Below are 22,516 nucleotides of genomic sequence, written 5' to 3' on the forward strand. Positions count from 1 at the left end.
ATTTTTTTTTTTCAGGATGAACGTAGTAGAAGCAGCGTACAGCAATCCTTATGCAAATAACACACTAAATGCAACGGATATCATCCCTCTACTCAACTCTACCGAACTAAATGACACAAGCGACATCTCGTCTACTTTTGCTACAATAACAGATAATTATACTAGTGACGTCACTGACGCAGGAAACGAAACAAGCACCCTGAAACCTACTGTAATTCGTTTAGTGCTCGATACGGCATTGGCATTGCAAAGGGCGGCTGCTGATAGAATTGAGCATCCTTATTATATTTACATATGGGGTCTAGGAATATTGGGGTGTATTGTGCTTACTACTGCCAGGTGAGTTCCAATTGTTTTTTATTTTATCTTTCACTGGCTGGTGCTCGCGATTTTTAAGATTTATTTTTGTGACAAAAATTCTTAGAGGATGGACAATTAGCCTAATATATCCTTCTCCTGGGTATCTCGGCGATATCTATACCAAAATTCGTCAAACTTGGTGCAGCGGTTCAGGCGTGAAATCATACCTGACAGAAAGAGTTATTTTCGCATTTATAATATTACTTTATAGTAGATTTAAGAGTCAGTTTTAAATGACTTCTATTTCACTTTTTGCCATTAGAAGGTGAGACTTTGAACTAAAACACATTGTAAATAAACAATGAAATAATCTATCAAACGAGTTTTATATATTCTGAGATTACTTACCTCACAAAAAATACTAGACTGTACCTGTAATCACAGAAGGTTGAAATTTGCATAATTACTCTCAACAAATATTAGTTAAGATTTCTTATCTTTAATTATTTTTTTAGGTGAATGGCACTCTACTAGTCTCTATTCTGTCCATTGACTTGGTAGGTCAATGACTTTGTCATTATTAGAATAGGCGGAGTATGCTTATCTAAACTTTTACTAATAAACGTGGAAAGGATAACACCTTTTGAGTTCATAGGCTTTCGCGATTGTTAAACATAGGAAATGAAACAATTTTTTTTATCTAAATCGCGTATGTTTGTTTATTCAAAGTAACCAACATTTCGGGCACATTACAGGTCCCATAAACGCGATAATATAGATCCGAAAAATACTAACATTTCCAAATACCTTCCTCTGACATCAAGGAATAATTTTATTAATAATAAAAGGTTTTATCAAAAATATATTTTTACTTACAATTACAAAACTTTTCTCCTAAATACACTACCGTAGTAAAGTTATTGCTAGTTAGTTAGTTATAGTTAGCTAGTCTTCTTTCCTAGTATTTTCCCTCTGCTCTGTTGAACTTGTCGTTTTCAGAAACATAGCAGAAGTAGATCTTTGGCGATATGATATGTCCACCTTCGGTCCACTATCCGAGGCGTCGACTGCATGAAGTTGACAACGACTTCACGCACTAACTGCATGCAGTTGAAACCGACTTTATGCAACCGAGATCGACTGCATGCAGTTAATGCGTGAAGTCGTTATCAACTTCATGCAGTCACCGTTTCTAAGTGAATGAAGTTGATTACGACTGCACGCATTAACTGTAAATATGCCATCAATCTGGTAGCAGCCTAAGTTTTACGAGGCCCTGATCAAATAGTAATATAATAATGGGAGCATTCCGGCTTTGAAGGGTAAGGGTGCTGGTGAAATTTCAGGCACATGGGACTTGTCAACTTATGTTTCGGGGCAACGGGCAGTGGCAGTGCCTCTCGGATCTTTGTGATGAAAGCTCTATTATTGTTTAGAGAATACAATACAATACTGCCTCCGTGACCGAACGGCTACCATGCCGGACTGCCACGCAGAGGTCCCATGTTCGATTTCCGGGCCGGGAGAGATATTTGTATGGCCTACACTTATTTATCTAGTGAGGTTGGTGTAATTTGTGGTTATCTATGTGTGTGTCCATGACAACCGCGACACAGATATGTTAAGTGTGTGCGTTATTTAAAAAATAAATTAAAAATCCGGGTTTTCAGATGGAGGGGTATAATCCACTTTGACTGTATTTATTACTTGAAATGAATTAATAAATTTTCCTTGGGTAATATAAATTTCACTCGTCATCTACAGATCGCTGCTCTTCCTCTGGGTGTGCATGCGCAGCTCGATCAACCTCCATAACAAGATGTTTAGTAACATCCTATCGGCTACCATGCGGTTCTTTGACACGAACCCCTCCGGGCGGATCCTCAACCGGTTCTCGAAGGATATGGGTGTTGTGGATGAAATTCTGCCTAGAATGTATTTGGATAGTATTCAGGTATCAATTTCTTTATTATTCTAATTCTATAAGGCTACAGTGACAACTTCGGTTTACTTTTTTCATTGTTTAAGTTAAAAGGACAAGCTGTTCTAAGTGGTATACAGCAACACACAAAATTGTTTGGAATGTCTTTGATGTCGTCAATTTCATTGTAGAAATATTTTGAAAAATTTTCTCTTACATTTTAGCTTTTCTGAAAAAATCTACCATTTAAAATTTTAAACAATTACCCAACATTAGACGTGTGCGACTCTGGATATATTGTAATTTCCATAGTCATTTTTAGGAATTAGTAACTATAAATTGAACTGTGGACACTTATTTATTATTTCGTTCTAATCGATGTTTTGCATCAACCTGTTTATTTCCCTGGATTAAAATAAAAAATAATAAAAAACCCAATAGTTAAGTCATTATTATAATGTAAACAACTAGATATAGTTTTTTGTCGATTTAAATAAGTTACCCATTTTTAGTTTTGTCATTGAATTTGCTACATTAATCATCAATCTGCGCTTATAAACATTTAACAAAAACAAAATCAAACAAAAGACAAACGCCAGGATATAAGAAGCGGCCTTGTGTATAATATTGTTTATATAACTATAAACAATATTATAACATTATAAACTCTCTATGTGTTCAAAAACCGCAAATTACGACCAGCATAAAGGTAAACTGTTATGTTAGAACAAATGTCTTATCTGTGAAAATGTTATTATTGCTTCATAATAACATCGAATTCGATGGTTTTTTTACATTCAGATTGCGAACATCTCTGAAAAACAAAACAATTTGATTGGACCTCAATTCTAATATCAGTCGAGATGAAGTTTTGTTCAAAATGAAATGTCAATAGCAAACCATTTTAACAATTTCACACGTTACTTGATATCGAACGATATGATAGTTGGGGCCGATAGTAGTTCTCTAGATCTATGAATTAAAAATAAAAACTACGGTTGTGTGACAAAAGTTTTTATTTGCCGCCATTTCGCCAGTTGTAACATGCGTTTCCTGAACACATAACAGAGAGAGAGAGAGATAAACCCTCACTCGTATTTTAATGCCTTTAATTATATAACAGTCACATAAACTACTATTGTAATGAATGTTTTACTATCATGATACACATTTAATTTTTGTAAAATGTCTCCGCTAGTTTGTTATTATTATAGAAAAATTAATTTGATACAGAGCGGTCGCCCCGGTATGGCACAGACGTAGGTTCAGGTCTGGTCAGATCAAAGGAATTTGTCTTTATATTAATAATCTGTATTAATAATTATGACCTATAATAAGGTACCTGGCTGAGTGAATAAATAGATTCCTCAAAGATGGCGATACGGCAAAAAAATCGTTAAAAAACCCAAAACAAAGATGCAACAAGCATATAGAAAAATTCGTAAGGTTCGTTGGTTCGTTCCATGAAGGAATATTTTCTAAGTGTTCGATCTTTATATTAATAATTATAACAAACTAGTGGAGTACTTTCACAAAAAATAATTGAATGTCATTGTGGTGAAACATCCTGACATTCAATAATTTTGGTTATATAACCAGGTTTTTTAAAATAATGAATTGGTAGTTTATTATAATAATAATTGAAGTATGTTTTTACTTTTCATAACCAATTATTTCGTGTAGGTGATAATGGTAATGCTGGGTATCCTGGTGATGGTGGCGATAGTGAGTCCATACATGCTACTGACCACCGCCGTCTGCGCCGTTCTCATGTACCTCTGGACCAACATCTATCTTAACACCGCTCAGGCTATCAAGAGGTACCTGTAATGAGAAACCGTTACTTAAACGTTTAGTATAGGACTTAAATGCTTTACATCAAACGAGAGGTGTTTTCGTCCATTAATATGAACAATTTTATTACTGTATTATCAATACCTCCAATGGATACTGCGCCAACTTAATTTTTTGACCAGCTCTGTTTTTATTTTGTTCTTTGTTTCTTCACTTCTTTTTCTTTTTGTTTTTTCGAATTTTATTTATTTATTTTTATTTAATAGTTTATTGTACAGGAAAAAAAAAAAACTCACAATTAATACAAGAAAAATACAAACAAAAGGTTCTGCTTATTTCTAACAGAAATTTCTTACTGCAGACCTAAATACAGGACACTGTAACTAAATGAACGGGCTTACGTGCACAATACAAGAAAAAAAATGTAATTTAAAAAATAATAAATACATATTTCAAAATATAACACCTAAGACATGGATGAAATAGTAGATAAATAATGCTCTTTAACTCTCGCTTTAAAAACACCTAACGATTTACTTTCGTGAATAGTAACAGGAAGTGCATTCCAAAACCTGACCGCATGAACAGTGAAGGAGTGAGAATAAAAACCGGAATTGAATGATCGAAAAGATAATTGGGACCTAACAAGAGAGCGACAGGGTTTATCCTGGGACCTAAGAAATCTGAAACGCTCTTTCAGGTACCCTGAAGACACAGGGTCATGTAAAATATTATAAAGAATGGACACAATATGCAAATTCCTGCGGCAACGTATAGGAAGCAATTTGAGTTGACTGCGGAAATGTGAAATTCAGTCATATTTACGAAGCCCAAAGATGAATCTTATGCCTAGGTTTTACAATCGTTCAAGTTCATCCAAATAGCAGGAATCAGCATAGTCTAAGAAGGGCAAAATAAGAGATATATATTGGTTTTTAAAGGTAAAACGTTTTGAAGGCGCTTAAGTGAGTGCAAGGAGAAATGGACTTTTCGACTAACTTCATTAATATAAGGAGTCCAAACCAACTTACATTCTAAAAGCAAGCCAAGATTAGTTGCAGTAGAAGCATATGCAATAGGCGTGGAATTATACGCTATAGGTGGGACAGAATCTAGATCCAATATGCCACGGATATCCCCTTTTTCCGCAATCACATAAATTTTGTATTTTATTTCTTTTTTTTCCACAGAATTTTAATAATATTAGTAAATAAATATGGCTGTTTACAAAAATGTGCTCTATGGAGGTATCGCTATAATCATTCCCAGTCGTTTAAAATGTGTTTGGTGTTTGTTGTATTCATTGAAAAGGCCAACAAGGCAAATACTTTGTCATACATGCTATTACATGGTGATTGTTTGCCACCTTATGATGGTCACCATCATATTCATTATTTTAAAAGCATTTGTCAGTTTGTTATCTGACTCCTTATCTTTCTCCTTGTGTAGACGGCCATATTTGTCAGTATCTGCATTATTTAGATGTATACGTCAAATATTTTTTCAAGTACATCAAAACATCCAATAACAAGTAAAAATAGTTAATATTATTATTTATTAAACCCATCATCAAATAAAAATTTAGCTTTACTTATTCATTATTGTATCACGTGTTTAGGGTAGAAGGAGTGACGCGCAGTCCAGTATTCTCACATGTGTCAGCTACTATGGCAGGACTTACAACAGTGCGTGCTTGTGGGGCACAGGAACTGCTAAAGGTGCAATTCGATGACAAGCAAGATGTCCACACTGCTGCCTGGTAAGACAGTTCTTATTTAATTTTTTTATTTTAATAATATAAAGTGACTGGACGATCACGATCGTGCGCCTGATGGTAAGTTACACGCCTGTCTAATAACAGTTGCAGTGCCCAAGAAGCTCTACTGCTACTTAAAATCTTGTTTGCTAAAGAGCTCAACATTTATTTGATTATGATATAGTCCAATGTAAAGACCCATTAAAGGCGAACCTTAGGTCCTATACAATTTCTGATTATGATCAATGACTTCCATACAGTAGTCCAGAAGTTGGTTGAAGTAACAACATTAATACACTCAGGCGTTACTTTGCGTGAATAGATATTAATGAAAATGGGAGATAATAATTCTGAGCACCCGGTGAAGGTTAAATCGTGCAAATTGTTTTTCCTACAAAAGTATATTAGTACATCTTATTAGTATTATATTATTATCTTGAAAATTAAAATGTCTTTATTATATTTCACAAAAGAAACTTATAAGTGTACACCTATGGTATGGTACGTTTGTAAGTCTGGTGTCCGTTATAGAGCACCAGGTTCTCACCTTTCCACCTCCAAGCATACGTAAGAAAGATGGGCATTATATATATATATACATTCTAATAATGTATGTCATTCATATGTGGAAACTTTTAATTGGCATGTGATTAATCATTATGTAAATCCATTTAAAAAAAGTAAGCTCTCCTAATACAATAAAATTATAGATTATATATCATTTGAATGTTTATTTTAGTAATGAGTAGTATTTATTTAAAACAGTTCCAATAGATGATATTCTTTGGTTGCACCCCCTTCCCAGCTCTTAAATTTCTATCTTAACGTTGCCTGGAAGAAATTGCTACTCTGCAAAAATGCCGCCTATTGTACATTAGCTTACTCTGCTGTACTTACATTACCTACTGTTTTGTGTTGTCATTGTAGTTTTTAATGTGCAATAAAGAATGTTAAATTTTATTTTATTTTATTCATTCAGTTTCAGTCATTGAATGTCAGTCAATTTTCTCATAAAAATTCATAAATTAATAAATAACACAAGCGCAACTACAGTCAAAAACACCATTGCCAACAACATACCCGACACTTCTAAGCCCGACACGTAGAGAGGCGAAACACGTTTCGCGGGTTGTTGATTATTCGACACTCGGCCGAAAAATGATTTTGTCACGATTTTTCTTCTTTTAGTAACTGCATGAAAAAATATTAAACACTTGCACCATTTAACACATTCACCTTCAATTCTTGAACCAAAGCATTCTAACGTTTGAGAAACATTTTTTAAACCTCCTTATTCATCTTTTTTTTAAATATTTTATTAGTCTCAAGTTACAAAAATTACGCTTAAGCATTTATTGGTGCTGCTACTATGCCTGGTGAAGAAAGATCTCGCCCGATCCGGGCAACCAGGATGTTCCGCTCTGAGGCTCATCCTAAATCCTGGTCCCTCCCACAATGGTGGCACTGCGTCGTCGAATCGCGTCCGATCCGATTTAGATACTCACTGAAGCATCTGTGCCCGGTGAGTATCTGTGTCAGCCGGAAGCGTGGTGTGTAGTGTTATCATGTTACTTATAGTTCATCCTACATATTCACATTCATTTTTGTGGCTGTGGGCAAGCTTCATCGTCACGTTTATGACCATTTTGGTAAATTCCATCCATTGGTTTCCTGGTTACGAGCTCCCAAAATGTATCGCTTGACACTCCTCATCTTCAATCGCCCTTTTTACTATCTTCTACACATCACAGATTGCACTACAGGTGACGCAGTTCCGCTGGCTCAACCAGACTTCGAGGTTGGGCAGGATCGCGCCGATGCACAGTGGCCCAAATTGATAACTCCTGATAGTTTCGGAGAAAAAAAATATTTTTTTTAGTATGGAGAAATATACATTGTATTTTTATCTCAAAATATACGAAAATGTAATGTGCGTGTGTTACTTACAGTATAGTTCCAATCTTTTTCTATGTATATTTCTCCAAACAGAAGAAACTAAATTTTTTTTCTCTGAAACAATCAGTTTTTCAAGAAATTACATAAGAATAAAAGATATCAGGAATATTATTATGTATCATATGAAAAAAAATCGGCTCTGTATTCCTAAAATTGTTCCCATGATTAATTAAAAATATAAAAAAATAATAAAAAAATTAAATAATAATTTAGCCTAAAATTTATACTTTTATTTCTGGTATTTTTTAATCAGCTTTTAGGAATACAGAACTGATTTTTTTATATGATAAATAATAACATTCCTGATAACATTTATTCTTATGTAATTTTTTGAAAAGCTGATTGTTTCAGATAATAAATATTTTTAGATTTTATTGTTTGGAGAAATAAACATTTTATTTTTTATCTCGAAATGTAGGAAAATGTAATGTGTGTGGTTTATTTACAGTATAGATCCAATCATTCTCTATCAAGAAAAAAATAATCCATCTGCAGGTACTTGCTGCTTTACGAGTAAAAAGGTGGCAAAATTTTAGATTTGTTATTTATTTTTTAACACAATATACTAGTTTCTACTTAACTTTCATGTTATTGTAATAAAATTCTCTAAATTACACTAAAATTAATTTTTCTTTAACTGTAGCACATGTATTTTGTTAAAAAAGTTAGCAATTGTGCCGCACCTTTACTTACAGAACCGCAAGTACATGCAGACAGATCATTTTTTTATTGGAACTATAAAAAATAAAATGTATATTTCTCCATACAAAAAAAAAATATTTTTTTTTCTCCTATCAACTTTTTAATAAATTATACAATAAAAGTTATTAGGACTGTTATTATCTATCACATATAAAAAAATTTGCTCGATACTCCACAAGTTATTACTTTGTTCAAGAATTATCAATTTGATCCTACTGTGCGACGGCGCGCTGCGCTGGCGCGATATCCACGGCTGTTTCGGCCTGTCGCATCACTTCTCGAACGCCTGTCGGCGCTCCTAGTACCGCACTTCCGGTGGCGCAGCTTCCTCCGCCTAATTGGTGCTGTACCCAGGTTAACACGTCTATCATCTTTTGCAGGTACTTAACGCTTGTAACGAACACAAGCTTTGGGATTTGGTTGTGTATGATTTCTGCATCATACGTCGTGGTGACTGCATACACATTTCTCTTTATGGATGACGGTAAGTCAACATAATTTGTATGTAGTAGTAGTAGTGTATTTAGGTATAAAAGTCTTACAAGACAAATGGGGAAATTGGAAATTTATGTTGGCAATACTTGCTATTTTGTTTTTGTTCTACTACTACGTTATTGTTATTCCTTTTTTATTTTTATTGTCTTTTGCAAAAAATTTCAAATATTGGAATTTTTTCCGGAAAAAATCCGGAAACCTCAACATCTCACTTGATGGGAAATGACAATGAGGTCAATGTTGGAGCATGGACATTATGCCTATTCACTCTCGCTTTGTTAACAGGTACATGGACATTATGCCTATTCACTCTCGCTTTGTTAACAGGTACAACAAAGTCCGGCAACGTGGGTCTGGCTTTAAGTCAAGGGTTGATCTTAGTAAATATGGTTCAACACGGCATTAAACAGGCCACCGAAGTGATATCCCAAATGACTAGCGTGGAACGTGTTCAGCAGTTCACCTCTTTGCCTAAAGAAAACACGGAAGGACCAACTCCGCCTAAAGGCTGGCCGCAACGGGCTAGAGTTGTTTTTAAGGAAGTGTACTTACGATATGATAGAGAAGCAGAACCTGTACTTAAAAATTTGAATATTGTTATTGAGAGTGGTTGGAAGGTTAGTATATTTATATTATCGAGTACTTAGGTTTTCGCAATTGTCACACATAGGATATTAAATAATTTTTTCGGATGTAAATTGCGTGTATTTGTTTTTTTGAAACATAACAACGTTTTCACAACAATCGTTTACACGCGATTTAGATCCGAATAAATAATTTCATTTTCCTCCTTCCTTTCCTTTATTAATGTTAGTCAAAATAAAAATATTGACAATTTCGCGTTTAGAAGCTTGGGGCGCCTTCAAATTACAAGCTTATAGAACGGTGCAGTGGCGCCACTTACTAATTTTCATAATATATAATATTAGGAGCACAATTGCAGCGCCACTATCGCGTCACGCGCACGGCACTTTTGCAGAAAACAATTAGGAAGTAAGATGTAACGTGCGGTTTCTATAAGCGTCTAATTTGAATCAGCAGCAATTCCAATCACCATCAAACTTAAAAAACAACATTAGCTGAATGTATCTGCTTCAAAGAATATGTTAAAAGGTTTTTCGCGTTTGTGGAATCAAGTCCACGCAAAATTAATAATAGTATGCGAGAAAATATTACTTTTGTTCACTATGGTATATTTTACATTATAATGTAAATCTTACGAGCATTTACATATTTAGCATACGAGCCGTCTCTGGTTTTCATATTAGATCCGTACTATGTTGCTACAGTTTGTACCAATACAAATTAGTATAAAACGTAATAAAAAGGACTGATTAAATTAAGTCAATGGATTAAATAAATCGAATTTGTTGTCAAGTGTATTTTAAATATCTTGCGTTGAAACCAATACAGTTGCTAAACTAAAGTCGCGCGTTACACTATTTTTATAAACTTTAAATGCCGTTTTCCGAAATTTGACTTCTTCGTTTAGTGGCGACTGAACTCGCCCAAAACATGACTTCTTCGTTTAGTGATGCAACGAAAAAGTTCCATTCCGGGAATGGCCTTTAATTTCCGAAACTAAGTTTGAAAATTCAAAACGCGTGATTTTCGTTTTCAACGTATAATTATTATGCCAATGTCTCTGTATACCACAGGTTGGAGTAGTTGGTAGAACAGGTGCAGGGAAGTCCTCTCTAATATCAGCGCTGTTCCGCCTAGCGCCAATCGACGGCCAAATCTTCATAGATGACGTGGAAACAGGCACCATTGCACTGAAGCAACTGAGATCGAAAATAGCTATTATACCTCAGGAACCCGTATTGTTCTCCGCCATGTTACGATATAATTTGGATCCCTTTGATAAATATACTGATGCTGACATTTGGAGAGCTCTTGAACAGGTACGTTATTTTCGTACAATATCGCGCCTCGGGTGAAACACAGCCTTCTATTCTATTCTATTTTTAAATTTCTGTCTTCTCTTGAAGAATTTTGCCAATGTCAAGTCAGTCATGGGAGTTACACTATGATTTTTAGATGTTTAATTAATTAACACTGCTCTTTAGTCTATTCCGGCTTCTTCACCACGCAGAATACACTAAAATATGTAACTTTATACGGAACAATAGACAGACATGCATTCCTTCATTTCGCCGTAGAGGGCGCAATGCTTCTCTTCAAATGTGCTCAGTAGCAGAGCTTGGAATATCGGTATTTTCAAAAACCGGTACCACTAAACATGTTACAGTAAGGGTACCTACTTGCTATCAGTATAAATTATACATGTATTTTCAGGTACCATTAACCTTTTTACGGTATTTTGAAATATTTCACTGACCTTGTGGATTTATTTCTTTCGTTTTATTTTCATTTATTTAAACCTAGTACTGTTCTTCTCGTTCACATTACTCTCTTCACACACTCACTCTATCGCCCGTGATCAGGACCGCACAGGATTGCCAGCGAGAAAGCTTTTACGCGTAGTTGTGCGCTATTACTGTTTGAAGTTTTAAAAACTAACGTTCTTTCGCGCGCGATTGCTCGTGTTTGTTTTTATTACAACGTAAGAGCGTTCGTCTAAAAGGCAACTTTGGAACGCACGATTGATAAGTGCAATCGCGCAATCTTTCGCTTTTTTTTCTAACATCTTTAGACACGTGCTCAATCGTGCACGATTGCTGTGTCACGCGCGAAAGAGTGTCTGTGTAAAGCCCTCTTACGTAGGTATTATGTTATTATTTACAGAATTCTTTTAGTTTATCTCGGAATTGTATCCAGTTTTATGCATCGATTTAAAAAAATAATAATTCAAAATATATCCAGGTGGAGCTAAAGAACAGTGTAACATCACTAACGGCGGAGGTGGCCGCCGGTGGGTCGAACTTCAGCGCAGGCCAGCGGCAGCTGCTATGTCTTGCGCGCGCCGCACTCGCACGGAACAAGCTGCTCGTACTGGACGAGGCCACAGCTAATGTTGATCCTAAGTAAATTCTATATAATAGGACTATTCAATAGAACTAATGGGAACGAAGCAGACTTTGATCAATTCCACATACAATTAGACCGGGTCTGTAATATCATAGTAGATATATAATAAGTCAAGTACTTTAACTCCGGGCTGATCGACGCGTCACTCGGAGCGTCATATTATTATTGTAGTCGTACTTACTTACAAGTTGTAAACATAATTTAAAAAGAGAAAAGTAAGTTAGGCTCAATTTATATTGCGGCGGAACGGAATGGATGCGATTTTTTAGTAACAATATTTTTCATAGCCTAATGAACATTATGATCAATTGTGTAACGTACAAACTAGATACCAGCCAAAATCTTCTGCGGAATGCGCGAGCATTATGCTATGTGCAATATCGTTACAAAAATTCGCTTTCATTCCGTTCCGCCGCAATATAAATTGAGCCTTATTCATAATAGTATTCTTGTGCTATATTGAAATAATTACTGTCCCATTTAAAAATAAACACTCTGTATATTGACAAAAAATTATCTTCCTATCGTTTCGATGGCATATAATGTAATACTTGCCATCGTGGTGAAGGGATACGCCTATCGGCACGTACAGGAAAGGAACGGTACGTCAGACGGGGAGGCTCCTTTCGTGCACCGAAATTTATATATCGGCTGAGACATTTACCATCTTATACTAAATTTTAATAATTATTTATTTACAGCACTGACGCTCTAATCCAGAAGTCGATTCGTAAATACTTTGCGGACTGCACGGTGATCACTGTAGCCCATCGTTTGCACACTGTTGCCGATTCTGACCGTGTTCTGGTTTGTACATATATTTGTTTTGTTATTTTACCTTTAGTAGTACAGTTTGTCCGCCGTTTACACCGAGTCGTCTGCCGCCTTCGGCAGAGTTCGTGGACCGTCGCGTCGATTGACGAAAGCGACCATGTCGCCCATAGCGTTCACACCTAGTGGCTTCAGTCGACTTCGGGTGCAAACTACAGTCGTCAGATGATTCGAGGCGCGGTCTCATTATGTCGTAACGTTTTATTTACCGTTGGATGACTGTCGCGTCTAGCCTGTGCCCATATCACGACTATTTGTCGTGACTGTGTCGTGGACGTTTATTTTATCGTTGAACGACTGTCGTGTCTAGCTGCTGTTCCCACTAGATCGTGACGAAAATTCATCGTTTCACAGCAGCCGCCTCGTCGTTTGCAGATATGAGACAACGATAAATAAAACGTGACGACAATAGTAGCTGCAATTATCTGTCGTCACATTTCTATCGTGACGTTTTATTTATCGACTGACGACAGTCGTTCTTGCTCTTCCATTGTCTCGACAGTATGTCGTCGTAACATCAAAAAAGTCATGAACGACAGTAAATCCTGTGATACTATATGTGAACAACTTCATTTAAATAAACAAGCCACGACACTTTAAACTGCACGACTATCTGTCGTCACGACATAATGGAAATGCGCCATCAGTATAGTAGTAGTAGTTCGGTGGGCAAGCGAGTGTCGCCTGTCGACCTGAGTGTAAATGCGCCATAAAAATAAGCGCAGAATGTCGAAAAACACAGCAGTCTTTCTTATTTTTAACCGACTTTAAAAAGGAGGAGGTTCTCAATTCGACTGTATGTTTTTTTTTTGTATGTATGTTACGCGATAACTCCGGTATTTGTGAACCGATTTTCATGATTCTTTTTTGTTGGAAAGAGGGTACTTCCATAGTGATCCCATTTCATTTTGAAGAAACTCATCCACCTCTAAGGGTGACTGTTCACGAACGAAGATTCATTTTTATAAACAGCGCCTAAATTTTACTTAAGGAGCAATTATCTTAATGGTTGATTTTGCTATTTCTCCAATTCAAGGCGTTTTTCTCTCAATATATGTTGAGTAGTGAGAACCGATTTTTATTATCTCCAGTGTCAAGTCCTGTATAGTGGCGATTTTTAGGATATTTTAATAAAACTTAGCAAATAGACGTAATTTCATGTACTTTTGAGGTCGGTTTTTTTAGTACTCTGTACTGAGATTATTTAACTTTCTTCTTCTTTTATAGGTTAGTTCATTTCTCATTCTTTGTCAGCGCACGCAAAATTGTACAATTGTTTTTTTTCCATAGACAACATGGCGAACTTTGACCTCAATTATCTCAGGTCGCAAGTCGAGATTCAATATTTAGACTTACACGACTTTATAATTGTACTTTTAATGCTATATAGTTCCAAATTTCATACATACCTATCGATTGAGGTTCGACCGAGTAATAATTAAATTGTGCAATTTTGAGTGGATGCCAATAAAGAGAATGTCGCTAATGAGTCGTACGTTGACCATATAATGCATTGAATCTCTAATATAATATGTTAGAGATACATAACACAAAGGTTTTTGATCTAAAGTATATAAATCGATGACTTTCTACAATGACCTTTGTTAAATACATCTAATTCAATATGAAGATGGTTAAAAAATATGCCGTATAAGTTTCTTCAAAAGCAACGGTGTGTCAGTGTTAAAATTGGCGAAATATTATTTGCACACATTCATCTTTTCGCCTCATCTTTAGAGTACAATAGGATAAAAGAGTGAACCTTCTCGATAACTCACACGTGCCTTCTGTATAGTGCAAACAAATAGTTTTTTTTTTGAATTTTGAATTTTGAAATTGATAATCTTTATGTAGAAATAACTTGTTGAATTAGTAAGATAAGAGTCGGCAGTCGGTATTTTACGAAGTATCTACTGTTAAAAAAAGTACCTGTTGTGTAAAGAAATAATTCAAAACTAGAATTCAGAAAAAGCATTTAGCGCAAATGACTCGTACAATGGACCAAGATCGATAAATCCATGTACGCTTTAAGTAAAAAACGTGTTAATGGTTTTATTACCTTTTTGTAATAGAAAGGATAAACCGTTCCAGGAGATACTATTATTCGGTACAAATAATACATTTCCGGACACACAATTCAAACCACCGCGCATTTTCAGTATTAAGTGCCCCTAAGCTTAAACAATGTTTGATTAATCACTAGTATACTAAAGTCTTTTTCCATAAGTTCTTGTTGGGAATTTAGATTTGCAAAACCGAGGAAACTTTTTCTTCGATGATAACACTATTTTTGTATTCTAGCCCTTTACGATAAAAATGCGAGGTGTCTCGAATTATGTGTCCGGAAGTATACTTTTAACCATAATTTGTCAATAATTGTGTAACAAATTTTGAAAAAGGCTCTGTTTCTGGTTTGACAGTATGGGTCTCATTGAGCAGCAAGTATGTAGAAAAGAGTAGCCATACCCTTGAAACTTTGCTCTTGTGGCTGTCCCATTATACAGTGTGTAATCGTTAAGTGTGCCCAAGCGATTATTTCATAAATATAAGAGATACCAAAAAGTTTTAAACTGATATAGTATGTAAGTATGTTACCTAGTGAGTAAATCGACATCAATAACTTTTATAAAGAAAATTACAAATATCCAAAATTTTAACATTAAACGCTCCCACACTTTTAATATGACATTCATAGAGAGGCTTTAGTTGACCTACTTTAAGAGGTAACAATAAGTTTACAGATAACAAAACTGCTGTAAATAAATCAATGAAACTATCTTATAATTTAATAAAATGTTGTTCATTTTGTATCAAAGACATTTGATTAAATTTGACGAACTTCTGCTGTCTCGATTTTGTTCGTCTCATGAAATGAAACAATGAAACGATCCTTATATGAAACTGAGTCAATCTGCACTAAAAAAAATCATTTATATAGACAACTCACATTTGACTAAATAATTGACTATGCCATTATATATTTTTATTCAATTGAAAGATAGTTTTATTACTTTATTTATAGCAGTTTTATTGTCTGTAAACTTATTGTTACCTCTTAAAGAAGGTCAACTAAAGCCTCCCTATGAATGTCATATTAAATGTATGAGAGTGTTTAACGTTAAAGTTTCGGATATTTTTAGTTTAAATTTTAAAAAGTTATGGATGCCGATTTACTCATTAGGTGATGTACTTTCGATATTAGTTTAAAGTTTTTTGATATCTCTTATATTTATGGAATAATCGCCTGGGCACACTTAACGATTGCACCCTGTATAAAATCGTTGTGGCTGTCAGTGGTATTTACATAGCTGCCTTTACATAACTACATAGTATTTACATTCAAAGAATACTGGAGAAGTTGTATGTTTCCTTAATGATACGCAAACAAAGGCTGGCAAAAGCTGCCCTCAAAGTTTTTACAAGAGAAATACCGCTTTTTAATATTGTTAGAACCCATTAAAAAATGATACTAATAACCCAGAAACAAAAATCGTGTTACATGGTGTAATAAAAGTTGTCATGCTGTTGATAGACGTGTTTTAAAACAAACTTTTTATGTTCAGGTCATGGACGCGGGACAAGTAGTAGAATGTGGTCACCCGCATGAACTACTGCAGAATGAAGAAGGTCACTTCACAAAGATGGTGAAGCAACTCGGACCTGCGTCTGAGGCGAGCCTGCGTGAACTTGCGAACAATGCGCACGCGCAGCATATACGATACGTAGACGCTGATGAACAAGCGCAAGCGTAATAAATAACTATATACACAAATATATGCGTCGTAAAACGATCGCTATAATTGTATCTTACCACAACTTACACACTTGGCCGCACTAAAACTGTGTTTTGTAAGACAAATTGTCCGCGGCGGTTATAGCAAATAATGAAACGCGTGACCAAGTGTGATCATACGCTAATAATGATACTCCAACAACGTAATGCTTACTACATTAGGAGGATAGTTTTCTGATGTTGCAAGGTAATATAAACCGGTGCCACAGTGTTTTTGCCTCCAAGTAAGTATATCTACTGTAAGACGATATCTATGAACACATTTAAAACCAAGAACCGGTATGGTTCAACAAAATTGGGATTTGTAGTAAAAAATTATGTACTAAAATATGAATATTTACAATAAAAAAGTACTTAAAAATCAGAGTACAATGTATTAAAAATACTTATATTGGTCAGATACTTATAAAATGAACGCACAATTTTACGTACTGTAAAATCATCAAAATGATTAGGGTACGTACAAATCTGGTGAAAACGTCAGTTTGCGAAAAGCTCGCGAGCTGCACACGCGCATTACGTAGTGCGATCTGTTCGCGTGCTGGTCGTGCGCATACAGTGCATTCGCCAGATCTTATGTGATCTGTACGTACCCACAGAATTGGCTCCACTCTTTATCACGTGATATAAAACATAATAGCAGCTTTTATTAGTTAAGTTTCTTACTGTACCTATATTTATTTATAGTGAATGAGTTAAGTGGACCAAGAGGTTTAGTATTTAAGACATTGTATACAAAATCTTACAAAAGTGTCAAAATACAATGATTTATACCACATTACGGTGGCAGCCAGTAGTTGTTATGAACCAAGGAAATATTTTACTTAATTTTTATAACGAAGTACTTAGGTACAGACTATTTTCTTAGTTTTGTATTTGAGTTAATCCTTCCTTGCCAGCATATTGCATGTATAATTTCTAAATATTAATTCTATAAAATATTAAAGGTATTTTGTAAATGTGTAATTTTATGCAGTATACCTAACATGACCGTACAGCCCGCTTTGAGCAGAACAGTCGCGCTGACAAAACAGCACACGTGACAATAAATTTAAAAATTGGCACAAAAGAGGCATTCAAGCCTTATCGGCCGCTATGAAACGTATTTAAAAACTAAATACATTAAAGCTAATTTGCTCAGCCAAAGAATATATAAAGCCAGCCCACCAGACTCCACAGATTAGTTTTTTTAGTTGTTAATCATTAAACATTTCGTGACTACCATAAACAATATTTTTAAAACAATAATAAATTTATTAGGCAACCGGCTCCGAGAAAAAAAAAAATGGTCATGTTAAGTATACCCCATTATAAAACACATCTAGTAAGAATGCGGTGCTGAAGCATGCTGGTTAGCAAAGCCTAACTCTGACCATTCCATGTGGAAAATATAATTTATATTCAAGTGCCTTGCATTTTAAATAAGGTATAAGTCCTTGAAGGCTAATTACAATAATGAATTATACAAATGTCATTATAAGAAACTATATAGGATTATGTAGTTATTGTCAACGTCTTAACGTACTGGAATAAAATTGACATTAATATCCAAAATGTTATATGTAAGTGTAATGTATGAATAAAACCAATAAATACTTTTATTGTTGTATATTTGTCTTTATTTTATATTACCCTTTAGATCTGTCCTTCTTATCATAACTAATGCAATTGCATTTCAGTAACTTTCGAGAAAATGACATCTAAAATTTTATTGCCATGTTTTTTTGTCACCTAACAAAAAAGTCAACTATGCTGGATTTGCCTAACGATACAACTGGAACTAAATAAGATATAAAAAAAACTGATTAGACGGGATTGTATATCTCAATTCGCTATTCCTAGATATATTAATTGTCGAATTAATTTGCTTATGATAATCATTGACAGCAGTCAATGATTTGTTTATCAAATTTTTAAAATATAAACTATGCACTGTTACTACTGCACTTGCAGTAGTAACAGTGCTTGGCTTGTGCTTGGCTGCATATTAAGAAATAACATATATATATACTCTTCGGCTTCAAATTCTAATAAAAATTATTCATCAAAGTTGGTAGATATTTCCCCTGAATTTAAGTAACACCTGTGTTATATTAGTTGCACTTTACCATTTTTCACTAGATCGGCTATTGGTTTGTACTGTAAGATGTGCTGAGAACCCTCTGAAACAAGAAATATAACTAAAGTTATAAGACAGTAAATATATTAAAATTTGATGTCAGTGTAATAAGAGCGAAAAAGATGTTACATGTTTCATGTCAGCCGTCGGAAGGGAAGCAAAAAGCATAATTATTTATTTGTTAGGCACACGAACAACTACTACAATATTTCATGCATTATATATTACATTATATATTATTTAATACTTTGTCTAATTGAGTAACTAATTATAGGGGAGCACAACATGCAATAAAAAAAAATGTAAACAGTCATTTAAAAAAATAACAAAAAGAATTTTGAGACCAAAAACAAAGAAATATGATTCTGACACTAAATGAAAAACAATATTATGTCGGCGTTTTGAAGAAAGCTCGCTCTTATTGAGTAGACAGAGTTGATTCCATGTTAATAAGTTTGTTGACTCCCATAGTGTTGGGCTTACCATAGGTAAGGGAGTTATGGGCTCAACTTCAAAATAGCTGACATAGTTATTTGTGGAAAGGTTAGAAAACCCCACCTTCCAAATCTATCTCCTCATCTTGGTCCCCAAACAAGTCTTCAAGCACAACTCCATTGACTGTCGTGTTCGCTTTTAAAAACACATGACTCTGTAAATTAGGATACACAGCCATCTTGCTCATCTCAAACGTCTGCATATTACTAGGAACTTTACTTAATACCACTGTTTTGACATGATTTTCCATATTCAGTAAATACTCATGAGCGTACTTGTACTCAGACGGAGTCAAATAATTAGTCCCAGAGTCTGTTCTTCGTCTCTCTTCATTTAATATAGGAATACAGTACTGTTCTATTTTATGCAGTCTTGTCTTTAGGTAATTACATATAACGAACTTTATTCGATTGAGTTCCATTTTGTGGATAGACGCACGAAGGTCAGTCTTGGGTAACTTGTTGATATTCCTCTCCATGTGCTGGATTTGGCCCAACATACATTCTACAATATCGTTGTGGTGTGGAAGAATTTCAGGTGCTAGGCGTTCATTCTGCCAAGCGCTTTGTAGTGTTTTCAATACTGCATCAGCTGTAATTTCTTCTTCCTCGTCACTTAACGCAATATCTTCGATTGTATCCATTGTTTTCAAGTTCTTAAATTTCTAAATCACGCAAAACAGCGGGTTAGAAATTTCATTTTATTATAAAACTTGTTTTCATAGTCAGATAAGACAAGATCAACAAAAACACATGCCTACCTACACCACCATTTTTTCATTTTTCATTCAACAAATTTACATAGTGGACGTTAGTCTAAGGACGTGATGCTGTAGATTACATACACTGACTGTCAAAAAATTGCTACAAAAACAAGTATCCTGTCAAATTTTTTTTTATTTGGATACTAGGATTTAAGGATTCGCTCTGGACCTTTTGGAGGGAAAAGTGTCGTTTTTATTTTGACTTTCAATTATTGTGTGAAATCTAGTTTAAAGTGGAATAGGATAGTGCTATTGTGCCTTAATCGAAGATTAAAACGCGAAATTATACGAATCTCGAACTAGAATACCCGTATCGGCCTGTTTTAAGGAATCCCGAGTCAATCCAAGCACGCCGCCTTAAATTGCCTATCCTCTTTGTGGCGGCCATATTTACAGAAACATAATTAAACTTCATGTTTAGGCTGATGGCTTTGCCAAAGCCTTAATAAATTAAAAAAAAAAAACAAAAAAACTAGGATTTAATATGACAATTTAATAAGGGTCGTGTTCCAGAACTCTACTCAATCAGGACTTGAGTACAATTTGAAGCATTGGAAATACGACTCTAATGGCAAGAACTTGAGTATCATTTCTAATACTCTAAATCATACTCAAGGCCTGACTTGAGCATTGAGTGGAGTTCTGGAATAATGACCCGAATATGACCTTCAGGGTCGTATTCTAGAACTCTACTCAATGCTCAAGTCAGGATTGCACTGGCAACACAAGCACTGGAAATACGACCCTAATGGCAGGGACTTGAGTATGATTTCTAGTGCTTTGAATCATACTCAAGTCCTGACTTAAGCATTGAGTAGAGTTCTAGAATACGACCCTCAGAGTCGTATTCTAGAACTGTACTCAATGCTCAAGTCAGGATTACAATGGCAACACAAGCACTGGAAATACGACCCTAATGGCAGGTACTTGAGTATGATTTCGAGTGCTTTAAACCATAGGTACTCAAATCCTGACTTGAGCATTGAGTAGAGTTCTAGAATACGACTCTCATTGAGGAAAACGAAGTAAGTAAGGCGAAAGGAAGATGCTTTTCTGAAAACGGTAAAATCTCAACACAAACGTAAAATAACTGTAACGTACTTTCAAGACGCCCCATAATAACATTAATGTTAGAAACACAATTTCTTGATACGTATGCTTGCATATTTCAGGAATCAGAAATACTTAGTAGCTACTGAGTTAGTAATTTAAATAAAAATGAGTAAGTAACACGATTGAGTAACATCATAAGTTGCTCATAGGAGCTAACGGCGTAAAAACTGTTAATTCGTAAGTTCTAAGGTACTCGGTCCGTAGCTCAGTTAAGAGCGGTTGCCCCGGCATGGCAACAGACACCGGTTCGAGTCCAGTCAGATCGAAAGAATATTTCTTTGTGTTCGATCTTTGTATAACAATACAGCGGAATATTTTTACAAAAAATATATGAAAATCATGGTAGTAAAACATCGTGATATTCAACATGTATAAATAAATATTAGTAATTGAAGTTGGGAAAATGCTTAACTCTATTATAATACACCTACTTCGATGGGCGACCTCTGAAACTATAATCCACTTAGCGCTGCTCGTGCTTCTTAGAGGCCTCATAACAATATTAGCTGTAAGACATACAGAGCAGGGAAGCATTCGGAATTTATAACGCGATGACTCATACATTATAAAACATGATTTTTTTCTAGAGCAAGATAAATGGTATGTATATACTTTGAACTATATATAACTTTTTTGTAGGAATATACACTAATGTAAAGTTTATACGTTACATTCAAAAAGTACGGATATAGGGGAAAGGTGTACTAGATGATTCCCTCAAGGGAGAATGGTGGTAGTTTAAAAGATATTCAGCTTAAAGCAGATGTAAAAGCGTTGAATGATAGAAAATTTTTGCGGTCTCAGATTCCGCGCGCGACTAGTCGTGTTCCAGAAAAGCTCATGGAATGAAACTGAAACCAGAATGAGTATTGTATGTTGTTTGTACTATATTACTTACTAAACTACATTATTTTATGTAATATGTATTAAATTATTTATTATTTCACTATTTATTGTAGACACAACATGAGTTACGAAGAATCAGAATGGCTTGCAGAGGCGGCGGAACCAGAAGATGAAGATTTTGATGATGTCAAACCATTGCTACTGATAATGAGTAGGTTATCGTACTACCTGTTCCTAAAAAAACTTAGAAATTTTTGATTTTGTTTTCCTTTTTTATTTTATAGGATTTGAAATATTACATAGAACGTCATGAAAAAAACATTAAAAAATTAATGTGATTTTAGAGTTTCTACAATATTGTGCAATTGATGACAATATTGAAAATCCTCGATCATAATCTATTATAGTGTTATATACTTATGAACGATTAAGATGGAAAATTTCATCTTGTTTTGTTATTTTGTTGATATTTAACGTTGTTTGTGTCATATGACTAAAATTTTGATTTTTTTTATAGACTGTTCAACTGATAAGGACAAATTTAAAAAAATTAATAAATAATGTTTTTTTATTTCCATTTATATAGATAAAAGATTTTTTCTTATCATGTGCTACACAACGTCATGAAAATATTCATTTGT

General features: G+C 34.7%; 2 protein-coding genes across 4 annotated transcripts in view; one reads left to right on the plus strand and one right to left on the minus strand.

The window, feature by feature from the left end:
- LOC113233158 (probable multidrug resistance-associated protein lethal(2)03659) overlaps positions 1–17,940 on the plus strand; it is a 64,029-nt gene extending 46,089 nt beyond the window's left edge. For both annotated transcript variants that reach the window (XM_026468169.1, XM_026468170.1), the window contains 10 exons: positions 16–339; positions 2,065–2,254; positions 3,905–4,041; positions 5,634–5,774; positions 8,810–8,913; positions 9,252–9,541; positions 10,583–10,828; positions 11,751–11,911; positions 12,617–12,722; positions 16,310–17,940. In XM_026468169.1, coding sequence (XP_026323954.1) covers positions 16–339; positions 2,065–2,254; positions 3,905–4,041; positions 5,634–5,774; positions 8,810–8,913; positions 9,252–9,541; positions 10,583–10,828; positions 11,751–11,911; positions 12,617–12,722; positions 16,310–16,498 — 1,888 coding nt within the window. In that variant the 3' untranslated portion in view covers positions 16,499–17,940. The remainder of the gene's footprint in view (positions 1–15; positions 340–2,064; positions 2,255–3,904; positions 4,042–5,633; positions 5,775–8,809; positions 8,914–9,251; positions 9,542–10,582; positions 10,829–11,750; positions 11,912–12,616; positions 12,723–16,309) is intronic.
- LOC113233159 (DNA replication complex GINS protein SLD5) lies at positions 17,940–19,914 on the minus strand. Of its 2 annotated transcripts, none has more exons than XM_026468171.1 (2): positions 19,217–19,914; positions 17,940–18,701 (listed from the first exon to the last, which is right to left on the minus strand). In XM_026468171.1, the coding sequence occupies exons 1-2, from the start codon at positions 19,794–19,796 to the stop codon at positions 18,628–18,630; spliced, it is 654 nt and encodes a 217-aa protein (XP_026323956.1). In that variant the 5' UTR covers positions 19,797–19,914; the 3' UTR covers positions 17,940–18,627. The 2 variants fall into 2 exon arrangements, 1 of the variants encoding a protein (XP_026323956.1); XR_003310673.1 differs by having other exon boundaries at positions 18,575–18,701; positions 19,142–19,229.
- Between the last annotated feature and the right edge of the window lie 2,602 nt (positions 19,915–22,516).

This window comes from Hyposmocoma kahamanoa, unplaced genomic scaffold, assembly GCF_003589595.1.
Source record: "Hyposmocoma kahamanoa isolate Upper Pololo Valley unplaced genomic scaffold, ASM358959v1 78, whole genome shotgun sequence".
Lineage (NCBI taxonomy): Eukaryota > Metazoa > Arthropoda > Insecta > Lepidoptera > Cosmopterigidae > Hyposmocoma > Hyposmocoma kahamanoa.